The 22,614-nt window shown below is 39.2% G+C and overlaps 1 protein-coding gene across 2 annotated transcripts in view; it reads right to left on the bottom strand.

The window, feature by feature from the left end:
* Nucleotides 1–22,614, bottom strand: part of FOCAD (focadhesin) — a 150,801-nt gene that overhangs the window by 77,131 nt on the left and 51,056 nt on the right. For both annotated transcript variants that reach the window (XM_089487868.1, XM_089487874.1), the window contains exons 13-15: nucleotides 21,504–21,605; nucleotides 19,690–19,820; nucleotides 17,147–17,273 (exon numbers count right to left, since the gene is read on the bottom strand). In XM_089487868.1, the coding sequence (XP_089343994.1) occupies nucleotides 17,147–17,273; nucleotides 19,690–19,820; nucleotides 21,504–21,605 (360 nt within the window). The remainder of the gene's footprint in view (nucleotides 1–17,146; nucleotides 17,274–19,689; nucleotides 19,821–21,503; nucleotides 21,606–22,614) is intronic.

Genomic DNA, 22,614 nt, shown 5'->3' with positions numbered 1-22,614 from the left:
ATCACACTAGGGGAAATCGCACGGGAAAACGGGAGTTAAACACGATTTAAAGTACATTCAAATTTAAACCAAACTTTCAAATTAAGTTAGCTTATCACACCAGGGGACTGTCCAAGTGAAATAACCCGAAGTTAATCCAAATGCAAAGCAGAGAAAAACAACAGCTTTTTTACTTTTGGGTTGTTCCGAAAGTAAAAAGCTGCCGGTTTTCTCTGCTTTGCGTTTGCATTAACTTTGCATTATTTCATGTTAACTGCGATGTCGTGTGATAAACTTTGGGCATTTCTGGGGGGTTAGTTTAAATCTCATTTAACTCCCATTTTCCTGCGGAATCTCGCTTGTGTGATAAACTCCTATGTAACCAACTTACATTTCCAAAGTAATATCATTAGTTATTTTATTGTTGTAATATTTAATTATTTTTAAAAAGTTGTTTTAAACATACTTTTACAGGCATCTTGTCAGGAATTTTTCAAGTTTTATGCCTCTCTCTCTCTCTCTCTCTCTCTGGTTTTTATATTCTCTCTCAAAAAAGTTAGTGAAAGCCACAGAAAAGTAACAAGCAGTGTAGCAGGTACTTTTCCAACACTGAACCAAGCAACAACAATAGGTTAATTATTTATTTTTAAAAAATGCAATGAGGTATAGGATAAAATTAAATAAAAATGTTTGCTTTTAAGTAACTTAGGAAGCTCTGAGTAAAATGTATAATCAAGAATGCAAATATGTAATCTTACCTGTTTTGTACTAAATCTCTGGGAACAATATGGGACAAACCGCTAATACCCAAACCAAATTTATCTTAAGGTCTTTTAAATTTATCTTACGCCAATGTGGTATAGTGGTTTGAGAGTTGAACTATGACTATTTGATTCCTGGCTCAGCCATGAAACCCACTGGGCAAGTTACATGCTCTCAGCCTCAGGGAAAGGCAATGACAAACCTCCTCTGAACAAATGTTTCGAAGAAAACCCCATGAGAGTCACTATAAGTTGGAAACAACTTGAAGGCACACAACAACAACTTCTAAATGTCTTCATTAACATTCATTTCTGCTAGTTTGGTAAAAGAATTCTTAGCAGCTAACATTACAATCTAAGCAGCTTCAATGAATTCCTTTGTTTCATGTAAATCCATGGGCCAAATTTTAAAAATGACTGTTACGTTACCCAAGCACTCTTCAGAGAGATGAAACAAAAACAGAAATGTTTTTTAAAAGATGGCTTGCTGCTTCTTCCCTCATGCTAGTATTTTGCTGCTGAAGATTAGTTTTCATATTCCAACTGAAGTACTGCATGAAGTTCACACAACTCTCTGTACTAAAGTAGCCTAACTATTATAAGGCTAAGTACACAAGATTAGAAATAGAAATAATAGAAATTAGAAACAGTGACACCTGGAGATAATGTCAGTTCCTTCATTCCATACAAAAAATATTCAAACCTTTCAAAGAGCACAAAGAAATTGACTATTTGCCAATCTAATGCAGTGGCCATGGTAGCCGTCTATGACCACAGTACTCAGAACTGCAATGAGTAACAGTTCCTCTCCCCCAGAAGACATTCTCCTAGTTTTCTGAGACACACACACACACAAACACACATATCCCCAGGAATCTCTGCAGGGATCGAGCCATTGTAATGAAGACTTCAATGGATTTTTCTGTGGTCTGATCTTGACAGTAATGCACCAAGATTCCCTTCAGGAATTCCAGCTTTTCAAACATGACTATAATATCTCCAAGATTTTTCTCGGATTAGTTATTTGCTATTGTTATATACTGTTTAAGTCTGTACTATGATGGTTGTGGATACAGAGAAGGATAAGTAGTAAAGCTGCCTGGAAAATAGATTCTTTCAGAAACTGCAAGTCCTCAAGTAAAAGGTCAAACCAAGATTTGACCAAGGGCTGGGGGGAAGGGGTAGGGAGGGCTATGTTAGAGTTACACATCTGCTTTATATTCAAAATCAAGGAAGTAGATGCCAGAGAGAGTTTCATAAAGTATACAAAATTACAAGCAAAGCTGCAGATGCCTTTGCCAAGTGGGAGAATCAAATATCTATCCATGCAGAGAAATGAACTGACAGCGCCCCCGTGAAGCTCATTCCATAAAAGGAATGACTTAATGAAATCACTGTAGCGATATTTTTATACTGGGAGGGAGAGAATAATCAGCATACTGGGCATTAGAAAAGTAATCGCCACATTAAGCATCCGTTTCAGAGGTTGTGAAAACACTTTAGGGGAACCATTTCAAAAACTGTAAAGATAAAGCTTTCAGGAATGCCTATTGAGTTAAGTCCTTTTAACGAACAGGCAGATCGAGGAATACAATTCCAGTGTAACTAATGTTGACAGCTACTGAAACTTAATCTGATTATATGTTGAGTGAAAATGGCACTTCTCCACCCCCATTTGCAAGAACATTATTCTCAAAAAGTAGGGAGAACAATTCATCTCAAGAATCCACATACTGAGGGTGAGGGGTGGTTGGAAGGAATAAATCTCAAATCTTCTATAGTAAGGAAGGATCATAAACAGATATATAAAAAATAACTGGTGAAACGATAAATCAATTTACCCCACAGAAACAAAAACAAATGTAAATAATACTAGATTTCTGTATTCCATAAATACCACATTAAGGAAAGATGCTAAAAGCAATACAGAATGGCAACCTGCATTTTCCAGATGTCTTTTTAAAGAGTAAAATAAGATGGTGTGAAGGACAAAGTCTGGCAAATCACATCATGACCATCAACCTGACAGCTTTTAACTTTCTATTTTGACACTGGGTATTTTTATATTTTATGTCAATTTAGCCAGTTTATGAGATGTTAACAATAAGCTGTTTCTTGTTACCACAAGGTCTACTACAACCTAAGGTCCACTAAGGTATACTAAAAAATTGAAGTTTCAGCTACAGCCATAAATACTTTTACTTGATTTTAGCAATATGTAAACATACACTGAATAAACAGCCTATTATTCTGATGAGTTTTGGGTTGCAATCTTACACCTTGTTACCTGAGAGTAATGTCCATTTTATGGAGACTTCAGAGTAGATGTGCATAGGATTGCACTCTCAATTACATTTCTATAGTCTCTACAGATATTACAGCAAATTAAAAAGTATGAAAAAACAGGAACACAAATGTTTATACTCTCTTTCTCCATAGTATCAATTAAGTCCTTAGTATTCTTTTACATGGGGGGGGGGGGAGGAAAGAGTCTGAAAAGGTACACATTTCTTTCATGTTGTTTGAAATTGAATCAACATATCATTATCATTCTAGACTCCATTTTACACAAATATATCAACTTGCAGCAAACTTTAGGTTACCCACCATTCTCTACCATTTTCAATGAGTGGTTCAGAAATCAAATTCCAGCCAACAAGTCACAATTTGGGGGGATCAGGAATGAGCTGGGCAAATATTCCCCCTTCTTCTTTTCCCTTCCCCTCATATATCTGACGTCATCCAAATGTTCCTGTCTTGTTAAACTGCATATTCCTATATTATGCAAACTAGGAATCATGGCTACAAAATTCTGCCTGAATGTCAGGATTAGACACTAGCAGTGCAGTCCTAGTTTGCAAACCGGTTTTCAAAGCAATATTCAAACTACAGTACTTCAGAAAACACACTAAACTAAAAATGAGTAAACCAGGAAGTCTGGTAGTAAATTAGGATTGGATCCACACTAGCAAAAATCCGAATCTACCTTGATTCCAATACTGAAAAAGATCCCTGGTGGTGCAGTGGTTAAATGCTGATAGTGCAGCCACAAGGTTGTGAGTTTGATCCAAGAGCTCCAAGGTTGACTCAGACTTCCATACTTTCATAGGTCGGTAAAATGAGTACCCAGTTTGTTGGGGGCAATTGGCTTACATGTTGTAAACCGTGTAGGGTGTGCTGAGTTCACTATGAAGCAGTATAGAAATGTAAATGCTATTGCTGCTATTGCTGGCCACCAGAAGCCTGCGGAGTCAGACAGCGGAGGGGAGCAGGGGAATCAGCGCCAACCAAATCAAGAAGTTTGTTCAGTAGACACTAATCTTAATTCAATTAAGGAGTCCAAGTAGAAAGGAAAGTGAGGGAAGAAACATTTTATTTTTTTCTTTCTCCTTCTTGGGGCTACATGTGTTGGGAGACATTTAAAGTTCCCTCGCTTACTCACTGGGGTGCAAAGGGGGAGGAAGTGTATTGGATGGTGGAGCCATCCAATGAGATTGCAAGGTGGGTGGTAAGACTATTAGAAAACCAAGAACAGCTACTGGTTGATAGGTTTATGCATGCTGGGAAGGGGAATAAAGCAAATGGGAAGGAACACCTTTTTGTACCGACTTGAATTTGGCTGGGGAAAATGTGTGTTGAGCAATACAATTTGAGCCCAGATTTTTAGGTGTCAGTGTTGCATAAGCAGAATGAAATCTGGGCAAAATACTGTGCACTCAATCAGGATTATTTTGCTGGTGTGGATTCAGCCCAGAAGAAGAAAGGGAATGGGAAGAGGGATTACATGGGTATCTGGCATATTCCAGATCCAGAGAACCAAGAATGTGATATTTAGACTTTGACGTTCATCAGTTCCAGCCAGCATTGCCAATAGTCAGGGATGACAGGAACTGGAATTCAACATACTTGTGTCAGCCCACTAGATCTCCATCCCATGTTAAAGCTTGAAATCATTGGAGAAAAGGCTGGAAATAAAGATAACAAAAGAATCAGGAAATAAAGAAATCTTTATGAATTAATCATATTTATGAAGTTAATTATATTGGGATATAATTTGCTTATGAATAGAACAATACTTTTGAAGGAGATGACACACATTTTTCTTGGCTTTTGATGAAGGAAAGAATGCCTCTTCCAAACTAAGTTCTGTCATTTAATTTTTTCTAAGTTCTTATATTATTATTTTTTAAAATTAGTAAGGGCAACTTCAATCTAAAGTTTTGAAACTAACCAATTAATTAACCTAAATTTGTAACCAAAAACAGTAAGCATATACCACTAACCTTAACATTCACATGCCTTTCTTCAGAGTTATCAACACATATACACTGCAATACCTTGAACTGTTAGCTTCACCACCGAATGAAAAAGTATCTGTATATGTCTCTGCCAGCATCTGATATGCCAAGCTATGCCTTTGAAATATATTTTCTGGATGCATTTTGGACCTAAATTATGTTGATACTGATTACTGCTTCCATTCAGAATTAAATTTGCATACAGGGAAAAGAATAAGTCTAATAAGTCTTGAAATATATGACATTAATCTTCTGTAACCTTCTTTCCAACTTTCTGTCCATATAAGATTTTTTTTAATTAATTCTCCAATTTTCCAATTCAATAGTGATTAAAAAAACTATACATTTTATACATACAAAGCAATCAGAACAGTTCTTGTGTGCATGGGCAGTTTTACTGTGATCCATTCAGAAAGGGATCTATTGTGGTTTTTCAAGCACTTCTGAAAAAGATGCTATTGCACTAGTGAAATCTGCTGCTTGCAAAAGCTATGATCTCTGGTTCATATGTTGCATTTGACCACACACAAGGACTAAAGGCAATCTGCTCGCTGTTTCCTCTGTGGATGGGAAGAGCAACTGTTTTTCTTCATCTGCCTAAGTTCCTTTGAAATATTTTAGCACACACATCAGTTTCACTGTATTTCCCTTTATTCATTCCCTTGCCCTAGGCTAAGGATACATAGCTCCTTCTGTCTGTTCCTCATGGGATTTGTCTTCCAGACACTTTAGCATCTTTAAGCCATTCTCTGATAGCTTTCCAACTTGGCAATATCCATGAAATACAGAGCCTGAAACAAAATCCAGTGATCCTAAATGAATTGGAAGGAACCATAATATTTTCACTCACACATATGGGACCATTCATGCTTCACCTCCTTTTCCCACCCACCCCATCAAGAAAAATCATCCATATCTCAAGATGCCAGGTGAAAACAGCAGGTACAACAAAGGGGCATAATCAGCCTTATCAAAACAGTCCATTGAAGCTGCATATCTGGAAAAAGCACAAAATAGCAGCTATTTTATTTTATTAAGAGGAAATTCGTAGGATTTTCTCCCTTAAACTGCAAAATGGCCTGGGGCATCTTTGGAATGGGAGTTCTGTTAAAGTTGTGAACCTGTAGATGATGCAAGTGGGAGGGTAAGTGAAGGAAACAACATGGAGGTAGCAGAAACCATCACCTGAAAGTGCAGCCCTGGGCAATCTGTCTTTGTGGGAAGCTCTTAGTCTGGTGTCTCAATACTGTAACTGTAACTGTGGACACATAAATGCTGTACATTGGAGAAAAAAACATTTGCTAAGTTTGATTTGTCCAATGAGTATGTCACCATCCACTAAAAGTCAATGCATGCCTTAGAGCAATTACTGTGCAGACTCTGCATGTCAGGAAAGGGTATACAAGTGAGTCCTCTGCTCACTTTCAGAACCTCTCAGAAGAATCAGTGAAAATGTCCAACTGTCCCAGCCACTTCTTTTAGGCAGATTGTGAGCAAAGGATATCTATTCCAATAACATTCAGTGTTCTTCGTCTAATAGTGGGAGTCCTTACAAACCCATTGCCTACTCCCACATCTTTTAGAGCTTGACACAGAGGCAATGTGGGAAGAAATGTGGGAGTGGTCTTTCAAGGAATCATTTGCTAAAAAGTGAAGAAGAAAAATGACAGTCTTTATAGAGTATTCATGTATCTTTAAGTCGGGGTAGGTAACATGCACTGCATGATCATTTCTGTAGCACCCATGGTGTTGCCTGCCCCTACCACTAAAACTGAGCTACCACCAAGTTCCAGCACTCAGCCAAAAAAATCTTGCTAGTTCTGTTTGAGTTTTTTAAAAGTTCTTCTTCTTCTCCTTTCCCCTCCCCTTCTTCTCTCTCTCTTCCTGTATTGCTATCCCTACCTTTCTTATTCTTGTTTCTTCCCTTCTGTCCTTGCAGAGTTCAGGAGTTAATCATAGGATCAGAGCTGGGAGAGACCTTAAAGGCAATCTAGTCCAACCCCCTGCCATACAGGAAGACACAATCAAAGCATGCCCAAGAGATGCCTGTCCTGCCTCTGGACATTATCAGACAAGGGAAATTGGAAGTATAATCCAATGGCAATCTGAACACAATCATGGGGTTTAACGTTATTGCGTGATAGACTACCACACGCAAATTTGGGCAATGGGAAGTCAATGTGAAGGCTTTCATGGCTGGCATCCATGGTTTTTTGTGGGTTTTTTGGGCTGTTCCTGATAAATTTTGATAGAGAGCCTGGTTAACTTTACCACAGCAAACACACTGAACAATACAGCCACTGGTCAACTTTGAGGCCCAAGTACCCAATCCTAAGTAGATATATTAGGGAGAAAGGGGGCAAGAAGAGTGACAGGGGCCCAGAGATTTGGAACTGCCAGGCCATCCTGGAGAGGGGATCTATCACAGTAATTTTTCTAATCTCTGAATTGCCATGTACCCGATGCAGAGCTCCTACACAATGCTTTTAAAGCACAATAGACCCTAATTTGTCTCTCCACTGTAAAAATGACAAAGGATTTTGATCTCTCCAGTTTTGTGCTATCATTAATCTTGCTGCTAAACAACAAAAAACTGATAAAGTTGTACTTCTCCCATTTCAGTGAAAAACCTGATTGGTGGTGCTGGTATTAAACCAGTCTCTACACAGACTAAATGCTGTTTGTCAAGCATTGGCAAAGGCTAACAGAATGTGTACTTTTTCTCATCATTCTGGACTAATTATTTTTTCTCAGTTTGCCTATGTTACTGCTAAACCAAATACTCCTAAATTATTCATCCCTCACAATTGCAGACTGGTATTCAACTCAATATTTTGGTATCCCCCATCTTCCAAATTCAAATACCACTCAAAGATTAATCTCTCTTTCTTTGGGTGCGGGTTCATTGTCCGTTATCATAGTTTGAGCCACACTATTATTTGCAGCCTGGCAGTGTTCATTCATCAATTGTGAAACCTGCCTTCCCTGTTGGTAATTTGGCTCTCCCAAGTCCAAACTTCTGCAGTATTCCAAGCTACTTGATCTTTTCTAAGTGCCCTTGAAATCTAGCTAAGGTACAGTAAATCACTGGAATTACTGAAAATGCTTTAAAATCCATTGTCTGTTTTAACACCAATAGCTATATTTAAAATAAAACTCATCAGAAGCAGGGGGACAAACAATAGCTAAGACACACAAATAGCGAAGACACTGATAAAGCAGGGCACCAAAAACCAAAGACATAGCACGGACACTGGCAAATCAAACCATGTATTATATAGCTCCCCAAGGGTTGGAAATGTTACTTTTTTAAAAACACAACTCTTGGAATCTCCCAGGTAGCATATCTTAGTGTCAGAGAATTAATCTTTCCAAACTCTGTAGCTGCCAAAAGAAATGTAGTACTATACGTTTGAGACGCTGAATATTAGAAGGGCCAAAATTATTAGGCTGCAAGGACTGCATTACCTTGATAGCAACTGTCACACCATGGACAGCCAAGCAATTCATAAAAACCTTATCAGGAATTTTCAATGACAAGTATCCATTTTGTTGTTGTTCTTGCTGTTTGATAAAACAGCATCCCTACAGCTGATCTTCCTCTGAATTTTGTGACTCTGAGGAAGGGTTAGGATGGGTTGGCAAACTCTGTTCTTTGTGCAAAGCATGGGGTGAAGTCTGTCATTCCTGGTGGGCAGAGTGGATAGGTTGGAGGAGAGGGCAAATGGACTAGACTAGCTTTGGCTGTGACTTTTCTGCATCAGCAGGGGGTTGGACTTATTTTATTTAGTTAGTTATTTCATTTTAACTGGAGTTCCCTTCCAATCATACAGTTCCATGATTCCATGACTTTAGTGGTCTAGGGCAGAGCTCAGTTCTAAAGTATTTTCAAAACGCAAAGAGCTCATAAAAAGCAAGGAAAAACAGTTTTGGAGCAGAAAGAGAATGGACAATTAAGGAACTAGCCTGAAAGCAGGAACAAAAATAGTTGTTGTTATGTGCCTTCAAGTCTACTCTGACTTATGAAAGCCCTATAACCAGGGGCCCATTCACATTACAAACTTATAGCATTGTTATTCTACTTTCACTGCCGTGTTTCCATCCTATGGAATTTTAGGATTTACAGTTTAGGGAGGAATATTTAGAATTCTAGGAATACTGTGTTGCTTAAGCATGCTAATGTATACATCTATATAAAATGACTGTTTCCATCCTAAAAAAAAGGGTACTCAAAAATAAAGAAGCAATGACTACGCTCAGAAGTCAAGTTACAGAATTGACATTTCTTGATATAAAACTATAAGGGTAATTTTTTAAAAATTTTAATACCCAAATTTTAATACTAGGCTCTCAGTGTGCCAGAGAACTCACTTGAATGACTTTGGGCTCATGACCTACCTCACAGGGCTACTGTGAGAACTGTGACTTAACTTTGCACCTTCCACATTAACCAAAATCATGTGGGGTTTTTTTACACTTAAGAGTTTACTTTTCAGGTGTTTTAGGCATCAGTGCTGCAAACAAAACATTAGACACTAGAAATAAAAGAGGCTTTATGATGTGAAAGAGCAGTGCCAATTTCTTTTCTTTTTTAAAAAAAAGAAATACAGTATCACACATTTTTCTCTTCTACAGACTTAAGTATGGCACTTTGTATTCATTCCATAGCAAAACCAACCAGAGTAGTAGAACCCAGCAGTAGGCTAATAAAAAGATCTCTCCAACATAATACAAAAAATTCACACACAATTAAAAAAAATAACACTGTACACAGATGGCCATTCCAGCTAGCTTCTTGGGGGCTCTCGGCAATACTGAGCCATTTCCATAATAAATTATTTTTACACCCTTAACTGGAGTAAAAATTGAGACATCTGATTGGATCTTTCTGCAAGAAGCGGATTTTCTGGAATAATGAAGCACAGCAGCTCTCCCCATTGAGAGTCCGCGACCCTGTTGTGTTGCAAAGAAACCACAGGGAGACAAAATTATGTTTCTCTCCCAACCTACTTTAAAAAAAAAAGTAAACAAATGCAAAGGTAATAACAGCACTAATGATCCTGGCATGGTGCATTTCCGGGGGAACAGGCAATTCTGATGTGTGATAAACGGCCTGCAGTGAACTCTTTCCCTCGGTCATGAATCCCCAGGAAATGCCTTGTGCCTTGATAGTTATTGCTCAATTGTGCACTGCTGTTATTTTAGAGTACAACACCCTCTAGGAAAGACAGGAGATGAAAGGGCTTTTGCTCTGCGATATGGGGGACACCTATTAGCGTCGACACAACAGGGCAGGAGCTGATCAGAAAGCATCTTTGTAACTCCAGACACTGTTCAAAGGCTTTGGGTGCAAGCCCTCTTTGTAAGTTTGTTTTAAACTTTGTGCTCATTGTTCCTTCCTTTGTTGTTGTTTTAGGATGAATAGATCATTTCCATTTCTATGGATTAACAAGGTTTTAACGTCACACAGTTCAGCTGCCGGTATCCTTTTAATACCTCCATCCATGCAATGTCAATACAGGAGACATATATTAGAAGAAAGTGCATTACTAATTCTTATTAACACTGAAAAGGGAGCAAGGAAATGCAGACATTTCAAAAGTTTTGTCTAAAATAAAGAGTATTTTGAATATTTCATGGGCTGATTTTAGCCCATGTCAAACCCTTAGTTTTTAACACTGGCATGATCATTTGCAAGAATTAGTGGTTCTATCATGGAACTTACTTTGCTTTTCGATACCTCAGAAATTACAGTACAATTTCCCAGTTTTCACAGACTTTCTCCTTGTGTAGTGTTGCTGAACATTACTGTTCCATGGCATAACCAAGTTCTGCATTGGATCATGGGAGACTTGGTTGTAGTCCCCACTGGGCTGTAAAATTTAAGGGGAGACAGTGGATCATTCACTTTCTCTCGGCCTGGACTGCATCACAAGGTTGTAGGAGAAAAAGGTGGAGATAGGAGAGCGTATAGAAGAAAGCTCGCTAGAAGAAAGATGAGCTGTACTGTGGTGCAGTGGTTTGAGCATTGGACTATGACTCTGGAGAAGAGGCTTCGAATCCTGGCTTAGCCTTGAAACCCACTGGGTGATTTGGGCAAGTCACACACTCTCAGCCTCAGAGGGTAGCAATGGCAACCCTCCCCCCTGAAGAAACCTGCCAAGAAAACCCCACAAAAGGTTCACCTTAGAGTCCCCATAAGGAACACAACAATTTTAAAAATTAACAAATATATAGGATGCATGGGCATTATAAACAATTGCAAGACACCAAGGACTCAGGCTGACAAGTCTAGGCACTTTCTCTCCACAGAACTGTAGTATCCTGTATTCAGAACCTACTGCTGGCCTGATCCATTCCCACTACATTATTATAGCACTATGATTTCACTGTAACTGCCATGGCTGCATCCTATGGAATACTGGGATTTTTTGTTTGGCGAGGCACTAGCTCTCTGGCTAAGCATTCTAAACATCGTTCTCTAACCTGCAACCATGATGGAACCATGATGCAGGTAAAGCAGGAAATATAGTGTTATAACTGTGCAGTGTGAGTGTACAATCACCCTGGTGGCATATGGAATGCAGCTTGTCAACCCACCAGCTTCACATCTTAAGTAAAGTTTACTAGCAATCGACAAGGAATTCCCCATAAATCACATAGTAGTGGTGAGATTAGTAGCATTACATCTTCCCCACCCCAACACTTAACTGGTTGTAGTGGTGGATAATTAGGGTTCATTACCATAAAGTAGTGTCAGCTTTGATCTTCATCTCCACTAATTGGTATATATAACAGATGGATTCAGTTTTAACTGAAGAATGGGATCTCAACAAAATTAATGGAAGTACTAAAATGCACCTGCAAAGATTTACTCTCTGCACCACTGGAATTGTAGACCTACTCTTTTGTTGAACACACTACTGGCCCAATCTTTACTGTTCCATCATTACCACTAGGATGATTACTAGATGAAGTAGGACAACTTGGAAGTTCAGTTTGATCAGAAGATCCAATAGGAGGCTTCCTGGGCCCATCTTCTTTCCTTGTACTAGCAGAAGCCAAATACTTGCTCTATTATGTCTTGACTGACATCGCAGGAATGTGATCCATAACTACACTGGAGACCTAACATAATTATAGCATAGTCTGCATTTAACCTTGCCTTCTCCTAATCTGGAAAACAATCTGTCAGAGGCGCGTTACAGACTGCCCAAAATGGGCGGTCTGCCGCCGGCGCCGGTTGCTGCGTCCGGGAACTGCAGCAGCCAAACCGCGCGGTCCCCGGGTGCAGCCAGAAAGAAGCACCGAAATGGGTCTTCTTTCTGGGCCCCAGAAGTGGTGCCACGAGGCGCTAGTCACGCACTCACGGCGTCACTTCTGCCGTGTGATGTCCGGACGCTATGCGTCCGCGACGTCAAAATGGCAGCCCCCGTGTGGACGGGCATCGCCATTTTGTACGAACTCGGTCCGTACTAGAGTTGAGGAGTGTCAGGAAGTGACGCCCCTTCTCAACCCGAACACGCCCCTTCTCAGCCCTTAGCACGCCCCTTTGGCACATTTGTAACACGCCTAAGAACACCAAAATAATCCTCACTATTCCTTTAACATTGATCTAAATGGAATGCTAAGTTTCTTTCCAGACTAGATGTAAGAAGAACTTAAAGATGTTAGCCACCACTCCCAGAATCCTCCAACCAACATAATCACTGACCATAAAGTCTGGGGAATTCTGGGAGATACAATTCAAAGAATAACCTTCCCAAACTCTGGATTTAGCACTGAACTTCAGCCCAACCTCTGTCTGACCTTGGCAGCTAGGCAGAGTTAGGCCTAGTTAGTACTCGTATGCGAAACTGCCAATAAATACCAGGTGATGTTGGCTATATTTCAGCAGAAGGCAATGACAAATCATCTCCACGTATTCCTGGCCTAAGAAAATTATGAAATTCACGGGGTCACAATTAGTCAAAAGGCAACTTAAAAACACACATATGTACACAGAGAGGATAAAACCTCAAACAGAAAAAGTCTACCCTTTATTTTAATCATTGTGATCATTTTAAATTGTAAACTGCCTTGAGTTCCAACCTTGGGAAGAAGGTAGGGCATAAATAAAGATGACAATGATGATGACGATGACGACAACAACAACACAGAAATGCTTACACAAATACCCTTTTAAGCTGTATTCCTGGGAGTAAGCCAAACTGAACTTAATATGACTTATGTTTAGGTAGACATGTGGAGGACTGCACTGTTAGCATACTAATTGTATATAGGAACATATAATTTCATATCTTTTCCCACTACAAATCATTCAGACACAAGAAAAAACTACATGTCCATATGAGCTGGGGTACACTATCAGAGGTCATTCAATTCTCAAGTTTAGTCAAAAAGAAAGGAGTGTATTTTGTCATGCAAACCTATATTTCCCATACATTCACTCAGCATTAGCTTTTACTTTAATGTGACTAGTAAATCTGAAGCTCCATGAATTACCGTAGAGTAGGCCAAGTCCAGCCCCTGAGTTATTCAACTGCAGTCAATATAGCCAATCATGAGGAGTGCCAAGAATTGCAGTGCAACAATACTTTGTAGATATTCACTTTAGTCATCCCTAATGTACAGTGTAGACTTAGAAAGTTCATACCCATATTTATGTTTTGTGAAACCAGCTATCTTTACTCATGTCTCTCAACCCAATGTTTGAACGGCTACAACTGAGGGCTAAACTAGACACAACATCATACATAAAATTTACAATTGTATAAATGAATTTTAAAATAATATTGCAAACACAGGGTGAGGTATGTACTTCTCATAATAACCAGAAACTGCTACCCTCCAAGAACGACATACCCTCATTCCTCCCTTACCTAACATTAGGGCTGCGCCTGACTAGAAGCATAAGGAATAAATCTTACAAGACTGCTTCAAAAGCTTTTCCCAGGGCAAAGAATTTTCAGCTCAGAAAAATTAATTTCTGCTTTTTGTATTTACAAAACCACATCACTGCAATTCAAGCAGCCAAGTTATTTTAAGAATGCCCAAGGAACAATTTTCCTCTAGTTGTCAAACTCACTAACTGAGGTAATTTGTCATCATCATAATTTTCATTGTACTATACCATTCTGTCATTTCTTTCTTCTTCTTCTTTGGTCTAGGCCAGATAAGTGTGGAATCAGGAAATAAACAGAACAGAATTACTTCCAGAAAAGAAATAACTGAAAAACATACACACAGAGACACAGATGCACATGCACACACAGCAAATTAAGCTCAGCCTTTTCATCTCTGAATCTTACTTGGCCTGCCCAATGTATTTCACACATGAAATATATTATAAACCAGGATATATAGGCTCACAGAAAGTATGCTGGCTTCTGTTGAATTATGCTGGCAAAATAACAAAAGATTTGCAAAGAATTAGTAAATGTGGTCTGGCAAGAACTACGATGTATGATTTCCAGGCCTGACATGCAAGCCAGTGAACACTGTAAGTCTCATTAAAGAGTTCCATTATAGAAAAGCACAAAATGATTTAGCCATCTTCATAAATCATCTAAAAGCTAGACCAATGCTCAGGAGCAATATGAGTAATTCATACATGGTGTTTCCTACTTTATGCAATCTATTATATTCTAATACATAACCATCATTATATTTAAGTGAAGCCAAAGGTTTTGTGTTTATTTTTTTAAGCTAAGAGATTCAAGAGATTTTATTTCAATACTACCTACTATATTATTCCCCACCCAGAGCTTTTCTTAATATTTTTGTGCAGCTCTTATTAAATACCACAGCACTCTTTTATGATCTCAACTTCAGGATTTCATTTATAATTTATAAATGACTTATTTATTTATTTATTTATTTATTTATTTATAAACAACTAAGTCAGGATTTCTGAAGCCACCCTCTTTTCTTTTGCTGCCATCAAAGGATGAGATTGTCCTCATCTTTGGTCACAGAAAGGTAAACACAGGTTTAATTTGCAAATCTAATTGCTGAGGCACATATCTCTGACCTCCATTGTAGAAGAGAAAACAGGTTAATTGTAGGGAACTGATATCCATTTCTCCCATTGTATTCCAGTCCTACATTGCCTTAATCACCTTCCTCCAACTCTTCATTGTTTAAATCTGGCCTTTTTACAGAGGTTAGATTAAACTTCTGAAGCACTGTGAACACCACCACTAACCCCCCTCCCCCAAATTCCTTCTGGCCTCCCTGTATTTAATTCCAATTGGGCCACGCATAGTAGCAACTGCTAAGGGTCCTTTACTGTCATTCATGATCCTCTGGTAAAATTTTCTCCACTCTATCTCCCTCTCTTTCTCAAGACACATTACTACTCCTTTCCTAGTCTGAAATGTCATCTCAGTCCTGCACACAAAAGAACTGAAGAAGATCAAAACATGCTTGGTCTATCAAAAATGTTTCAGTCTTCTTCAAGGTCAGCTCTGGTTAGTCCTTGGATGGGACACTACCAACGTATACCAGGTGCCATAAGCAATATTTCAGAGGAAAGCATTGGCAAACCACCTCCAAGCATTCCCTGCATAAGAAAACTATGAAATTCACTAGGTTGCCATAAGTCAATAGGCAACTTGAAGGTTCAAACACATACCCAGGATAGAAATAGCCTTTGTCACTTTAGTGAATGTCCTGTGCCAGGAAGTTCAATTGGTTCTGCTGAGCAGCATTCAATCTCACTGATCATAGCAGCCATTTGGGCTGTTTGGCTCTTGTAGAACTTGGGGGATTGTTTTGCATTCGTTGTGGCCTTTTTTGCCAGGCAGTCCTGCTGGGGTACTGCTGTTCAGCTTTAAACCTGCTTGCCTGAGGAGTCCACAAGATTCAGTATTGCTCCATGCTTTTCAGCATCTACCTGAAGCCACTTCAAGAAGCCTTCTTCAGATTGGGAGTTGTATCTCATCAATATGCCAGATACACAGCTGTGTCTCTCTTTAACAACTAATGCCAAGGAAGCTGTGGAAATGCAGAACCATTGTCTAGATCAGTAATTCTCAAACTTTGATTCTCCAGGTGTTTTGGATTTCAACTCCCAGACCCCCCCCCCCCCAGACACTTCTGGGAGCCGATGTCGAAAACACCTGGAGGATCAAAGTTTGGGTACCACTGGTCTAGATGATGTGAATGACTGGATGTGGGTAAACAAATTGAAACTGAACCCACACAAGACAAAAGTTCTGCAGGTGAACAAGAAATAACCAACCTGGGATTGGTATCTCAGCTTGTTCTAGAAGAGGTTGCAGTAGTGCTCTTGGAGCCAGTATTGGTTCTGGAAGGCCAGGAGGCTGCTGTAGCCAGAAAGTGTCTTTGCCCAGATTTGGTTGTTGTTCCTAAGGAAGCAGATTTTGCCACACTGCTTCATTCCTTAATTACCTCCAGATTAGCATACTGCAATATGCTCTATACAGAACTGTTATTGAAAAGAGATTGGAAACTAAAGCTAGTGCAAATGCAGTAGCCAGACTATTTTCTGGTAAGTGATTTAGAACTCAATTAAAGATGTTAATTTTAACATACAACCTGCTAAACATTTGTGCAGCAGGATATCTGAAGGATGACCTGCTCCTGTATCCGCCTATGTGGAATTTAAGAATTGCATGTCACAATACCATGCATCATATTATTATTATTGTTGTTGTTGTTGCTGTTGTTTATTTTTATAGCGCTGTAAATGTACACAGTGCTGTACATACAAATAACCAAATCAATAAAAATGAAACCTGCCAATGGCGTACAAGCTACAACCTGCGAAGCCAGGTTGGTGAGTATATAAGGCAGGACATTCTCTATAGTAGCACCATAGTTTTAGAACTTCCTCCCAGCTGAGGTCATGATGGCTTTTGGATTTCTGGTAGGCAGCCAAGCCTGCACAGTTTTGTAAGTCCTTTCATTCTTAAAATCAGGGTTGCCTTCTGGTAGTTGTTTTAATTGTATGTGTTTTTTAAGCTGTTTTAATTGTTTTGGTTTATTTTTAAAAATATTTTTATCTATTTTATATAATTGCAGAGAACCTAGCAAGATGAAAGGTGCTAAACAAATATTTTAACAAAGAAAAACAAATCTTACCTCAGCTTGACAAAGTGCATGAAGTCCTTGTAAGACTAAGACAGCCGGTGTGGCTTGGTCAGGTTTTGTGCACTCATTCAGTACTTGGGAAATTGCAGCCAACATATCTGCTCCATGTTGGTATGGCCTAATCAAATAAAAGAGTCACAGTTATACTTTCCAAAGGGGTAGTCCAAGTCAGTCTATTGCAGCATAACTAAGGCTGCATCTCTACTTTAGAAATAATCCAGTTTGATACCACTTTAACTGTGATGGCTTACTGAAATATGGAATTCTGGGAATTGTAGTGGGGCTCTCTGACAAAGAAGGCTAAATGTCTTACAAAACAACATTTCCCAGAATTCCACAGTACTGTGCTATGGCAGTTAAAGCTATGTCAAACTGAATTATTTTTGCAGTGCAGATGCAGCCTGAGAGAGTATCTCGTGGCATCTTAAAGATCTACATGCCTTATTTTGAATAAGTTTGCATGGCCAACAATCTACTTCAGCATATGCCCATAAGTATTTGTGCGTATGTGCCTTCAGGTCAACCGTTGACTTATGGAGACCCCACTGATTTCATAGAGTTTTCTTAGGCAAGAAATACTAAGTGATGGTTTTGCCTGTACACATTTTTTAAAAACTGAATGGGACTAAATGACACTTTTTAACTTTCTTCAGAAAGGAAGATTTTCCCTCTTTCTAAAATGAAAAACAAACTTCTTAGTAACAATTCCAGGAATATGTGAAACTCTACTCGTCCAAGAGATTTGATCTCATTTCTTAGCATATCTCATTGCAATGGCTGGCTGCATTCTCAGCAGAAAAGATATCATCAGCACCAACACTTGGATATATTCAACTGTGATTTTAATCCAGTTAAGACCAGTATGGTCTCCCAATACAATTCACAATCCCATGGGATAGTAGAGAACATTTATTAAATGTATAGTCCAAACATTTCTAACAGAAATGATGCCCAAAGCATAACAAAATGTTATGAAAACAGATTTTAAAAAATAATTTAAAATGAAATCAAAGACACAAATAAGGAATCACAAAGCACTCAACCAATTAAAAATTCCTTCAACATCTGGCCATCTTAAATGCCAAATACCTGATTAATTAAAAAAAGGTATTTGATGGACAGCCGAAGACATCACAAAGGGGCAAAGCAGATGGGCAGGAAAAAGCGGCCAGAAGCCACTCCCAGCCTGATCATCCTGGGGCCACGGCAAACACACGCCATGGCCCTGAGGCCTCCTCCTGTAGCAGTCCCAAATAAGAGAAAGAAAGATATGCTACGTTTGGGGCTGGTTTTGGGTTGCCTTAGTCGGCTCCCAGTAACTCTGGGAGCGTGCATCATGTAAACACTATGCTCCAAAAGTGGCCGGAAGCTGGCCCCATCAGCCTATCAAGCCAAAGAGAGTCAACCTAGCTGAAAGCAACCACTGAGAAAGTCCTCTCTTGCATTGTCATCAGACATGTCTGTGAAGATACTGACAGCTTTCCTGCAAAGATCTTAAAACCCAGACAGACTCATAAGGGAAAATGTAGTTTATCAAACAGCCTAATTTCCATTGGCTTTATATGAGATCAACAATGCTTTGAAATTTGCCCAGACACAGACCATGAAAATGTCATAGTAAAGGAATACCATATTTCATTCAATCAGACCCAGTCAACAAGCATTCTAGACCATTTGATGCTTTCAATCATTTTTCCAAATGCCATGAAAACAATATTACAGTAGTCCAAACAGGGATATGAGAAAGGCCTGCATCAATGTAGCCAGGAACAAGTGCAGTTAGCATACTAGGATTAGCTGCACTCCTGACCAGTTCTGAAACTTGGAGATCCAGGCTTAGGGCTGAATCCAGAGGTACATATTAACTGGGAACCTAAGTTTTCAGGGGAAATGTAATCCCATCCTTAATAGTTTGAATCCCTATTCCCCGGTCTGCTTTTTGACTCACCACCAGCAGCCTCTATCTTATCTGGTTTATGCCTTTATAGTAGTATGAACTGAAGAAACACAACCCAGATGCAGAGAGGAAGCTCTGAATTTGGAATTTTCTATCACCATCAAGAAACACAACCCAGATGCAGAGAGGAAGCTCTGAATTTGGAATTTTCTATCACCATCAAGATATAACATCCAGACCATGCACACCTATTTCCTGAAAAAGTTTGGTTCATGCTTACCTCTTTTTTGATTTGTTTACTACATCAGTGTCAGAGGAATTGACAGGCCTTATGCATAAAAAGTAGGAATCTGAAGGGCAATGAACAGGAGATGCCTTTTTGACAAAGCATGGATAGAACTCCCCTAACAAACATACCAGCTCTGTCCAATCCAGAGGCTTCCTTCAGCCTGCACATCACAGAACTACATTCCCTTCTTCCCTTTCACATATGCAAAAGTATACAGAGTTTGTAGCAGCTCAACTGGTTGGTTCCCAGTTTCAGGGCATGAGGTTTCAATTACACAGTCACTGACAATCAACACAAATCTCTGCAATTACACATTAGCCCTCTCCCAAAAGCAACTTTTTCGCTTACCTTTGCTTGCATATGTCTCTGATAGAGGCTGCTTTGGCAATCACTTTTTCCCACTGAGTATCTTTGCTGACAGACAGAGACGCCATATCAGACATTGCCATGAATCTCTGCAGCTCTGGATAAACTCGATCCTAAAAAGAAAGGTGGAGAGGAGTTAGGATGTTTGATGCTTGGAGCAAATTTTAACTTTCAGAAATGGCTGCATGTAAACAGGAAGGGGACAAAAAACCTGATACTACAATGAACCCCATAAATTCAGGCCTATATTTTATACAATTCTCTAAAGCAATTTAGATAGTAAACTGCGCCATGCCACAGAAATCAGAGTAGGATGCAATTTCATTCATATTTGAACCAAATGTATTCTCATTTGTACCTGGGCAACTGTGCATAAGATTGCAGTCTTAGAATGTTCAAAGCAAAATAAATACTCTATTTTAATAATCCTGACAACCCTGGAACATAGGCCAATGTAATCCTTATACTCCAGATGAAGGGGCTGAGGCTGAGAAGGCAGTATAAATAATGCCCATTGAACTAATCAGTTCATGGTTGTGGCAATATGTGGATTTGTTGTTATGTGCCTTTGTGTCGTTTCCAAAATATGTTGATCCTTGGACAAACCTATCACAGGGTTTTCTGAGCAAGATTTGTTCAGAGGATTACCATTGCCTTCTTCTGAGGCCAAGAGAGCCCAAGGTCACCCAGTGGGTTTCCATGACTATGTGGGGATTTCAACCCTTCCCTCTGAAAATCCTAGTCAATATTCAAACTACTAGACCACGTTGGCTCTCAAGATCTGAATGGGCTGGCATTGCACAGTTTATAAAGGGACTACAAATCTCTCTTCTACAATGAATTCATAAGGTGTTGTTATGCAAGCCACTCTCTCTCATCCCTAGTCAATGTGCCATTTGGGAGATAATAATGCTGGTTTACTTTACAGCAAGAGCATGAGGAATCCTTCTCACCCATCAGCACACATGTAATTCTTACCAGTTTGGACACATTTCAATGAAAAAGGTGAAGCACTGCTCAATTGTATGCATGTCTACTCAGGAGTAAGGTCCAATGCAACAGCTTTCAAGCACTCAAAGTACAGCTATATTATATATGTGTATACCCAGGAGTATGTCTCAGTGCAATCTAGACAAGCCCCAGCCCCAATACAACTGGATAATCCCAGGCTGCAAGGCACACGTCCATCCCATGCAGTTCAGCTCCCAGTATTTAATACCTTCTTAATTGTGATCAGTTATAACAACATAAGAAGTTTACAGATTGCACAGAAAACACAGTGGGGGGGATGTACCCCACCTCCATTTCTGCTGCTGAATTTGCTGTGGCATGACAGCAAAACAGCCCTTTTTTGCAGTTTAAACAAGACATAAATTTGTGGCAGCAAGAGTCACTGCAATGTTACAGTGAAAGAAGGTATATGGAGGTTGTACGCTAGCTTGTTTTTAAGGTGGACTGCGTTTCTTGGAAGCTCCTTGGAGTGTGATCCACCTTTAAAAGCAAGGTCCAGAGTTCCCACACAGTTTGTTGACAAGGGAAAAAAGCACCAATTTTCATGCTGCCTTGGAGAATTCAGTACAAGAAAGGAGACCTGCAGAGACCACAAAAAGAAAAGGTGCATATGTAGCCTGGGAGCCATATGTGTTGCCCACCCTGTCCTACATGGTTTCACAGCAAGCAGTGCTGTTGTAATTACTGATGTCCCAGTCCTAAGGAGGACTCACTGGCACCATTAGTTTTCTTAAAGTTAAACTTCTCAAGCTGGAAATTAAGGGTCTTCAATGTTCTTTACCAACCTGTTTCTCCCATAAAGATGTCATCAGTCGTAACGTAACAGCTTGAAGCTTTGGCGTGCTTCCCAACACCTGCAGTGCACGTAAAATCTGCGCCACACAAACCTAGAAATAAAAATTATTTATTTATTTAGCATGCCATGTATGAACATAGTCTCTTACATTGATTTATCATGCAGAATATGCCCAGGGAGATGGCTTCCATGGCAAATTCAAAAGCACTGAGATGTCAAAAATTTTCTGTTATATCCAGGTGGCAAATGATGGCTCCACAATTTAGCTTTTCAGTGGAAGTCCAGGAAGCAGAACTGTTATTGTTTTTAAAATGATAGAAAGGATGAGGTTTGTTGAACATTCTCATGTGACTGGGGCAATGGACCTCCCAACCTCAAGTTTTTATTATGTGGGAGGGAAGTGACATTCTGATCTATGAAATTAACCTACAGAAGCTGATACAGTCAGCCCTTCTTATACACAGATTTTTTATACACGGATTCAAGCATCCACAGTTTGAAAATGTTCCAAAAAAGTATAAATTTCAAATATCAAACCTTGATTTTCCATTTTTTATAAGGTTTATAAGAAAAATGATGTACCTTAAATGTCCCACATTTTGGGCTGAGTTTTGTCCTGCAGTTGTCCTACAGTTTGGTCTAGAATTTGTCCTACATTTTGTCCCTGGTTTTAGTGGACAATTATGGCGACCCTAACATACTGAAAGAGCTTCAAAGTTTTACCCTTGACCTATCCATGGGTCATGGCAAAATTTTGCCCCCAAAACATGACCTCGACTTATACATGAGGTCGACTTATAGTTGAGTATATACAGTAATTGTTCGTGTTAAGAAGGAAAGACACTGTACACAATATTTTTCCCAAGACTGTCTTTCCACTGCTTATATTCCCATTTCCAATTCAATTCAGTGTAATGTGAACTCTACCCATATCATATAGTTTTATTTTGTTAGATTAAATTTAAAAACTGGACTTATTGTAATAGGATCATCATTATCCACAAGAACAGCAATATGCATGAAACAGCCTGCTTTCCACTTCCATTGTTGCTGTTGTGTGCCTTCAAGTAATTTCTCATTATGAGAACCCCAAGGCAAAA

This window comes from Sceloporus occidentalis, unplaced genomic scaffold, assembly GCF_023333645.1.
Source record: "Sceloporus occidentalis isolate IW3139 unplaced genomic scaffold, rSceOcc1.0.p SCAF_1, whole genome shotgun sequence".
Taxonomy (NCBI): Eukaryota; Metazoa; Chordata; class Lepidosauria; order Squamata; family Phrynosomatidae; genus Sceloporus; species Sceloporus occidentalis.
The sequence above is the reverse complement of the archived record's forward strand: the minus strand, read 5'-3'. Positions and strand labels throughout refer to the sequence as shown.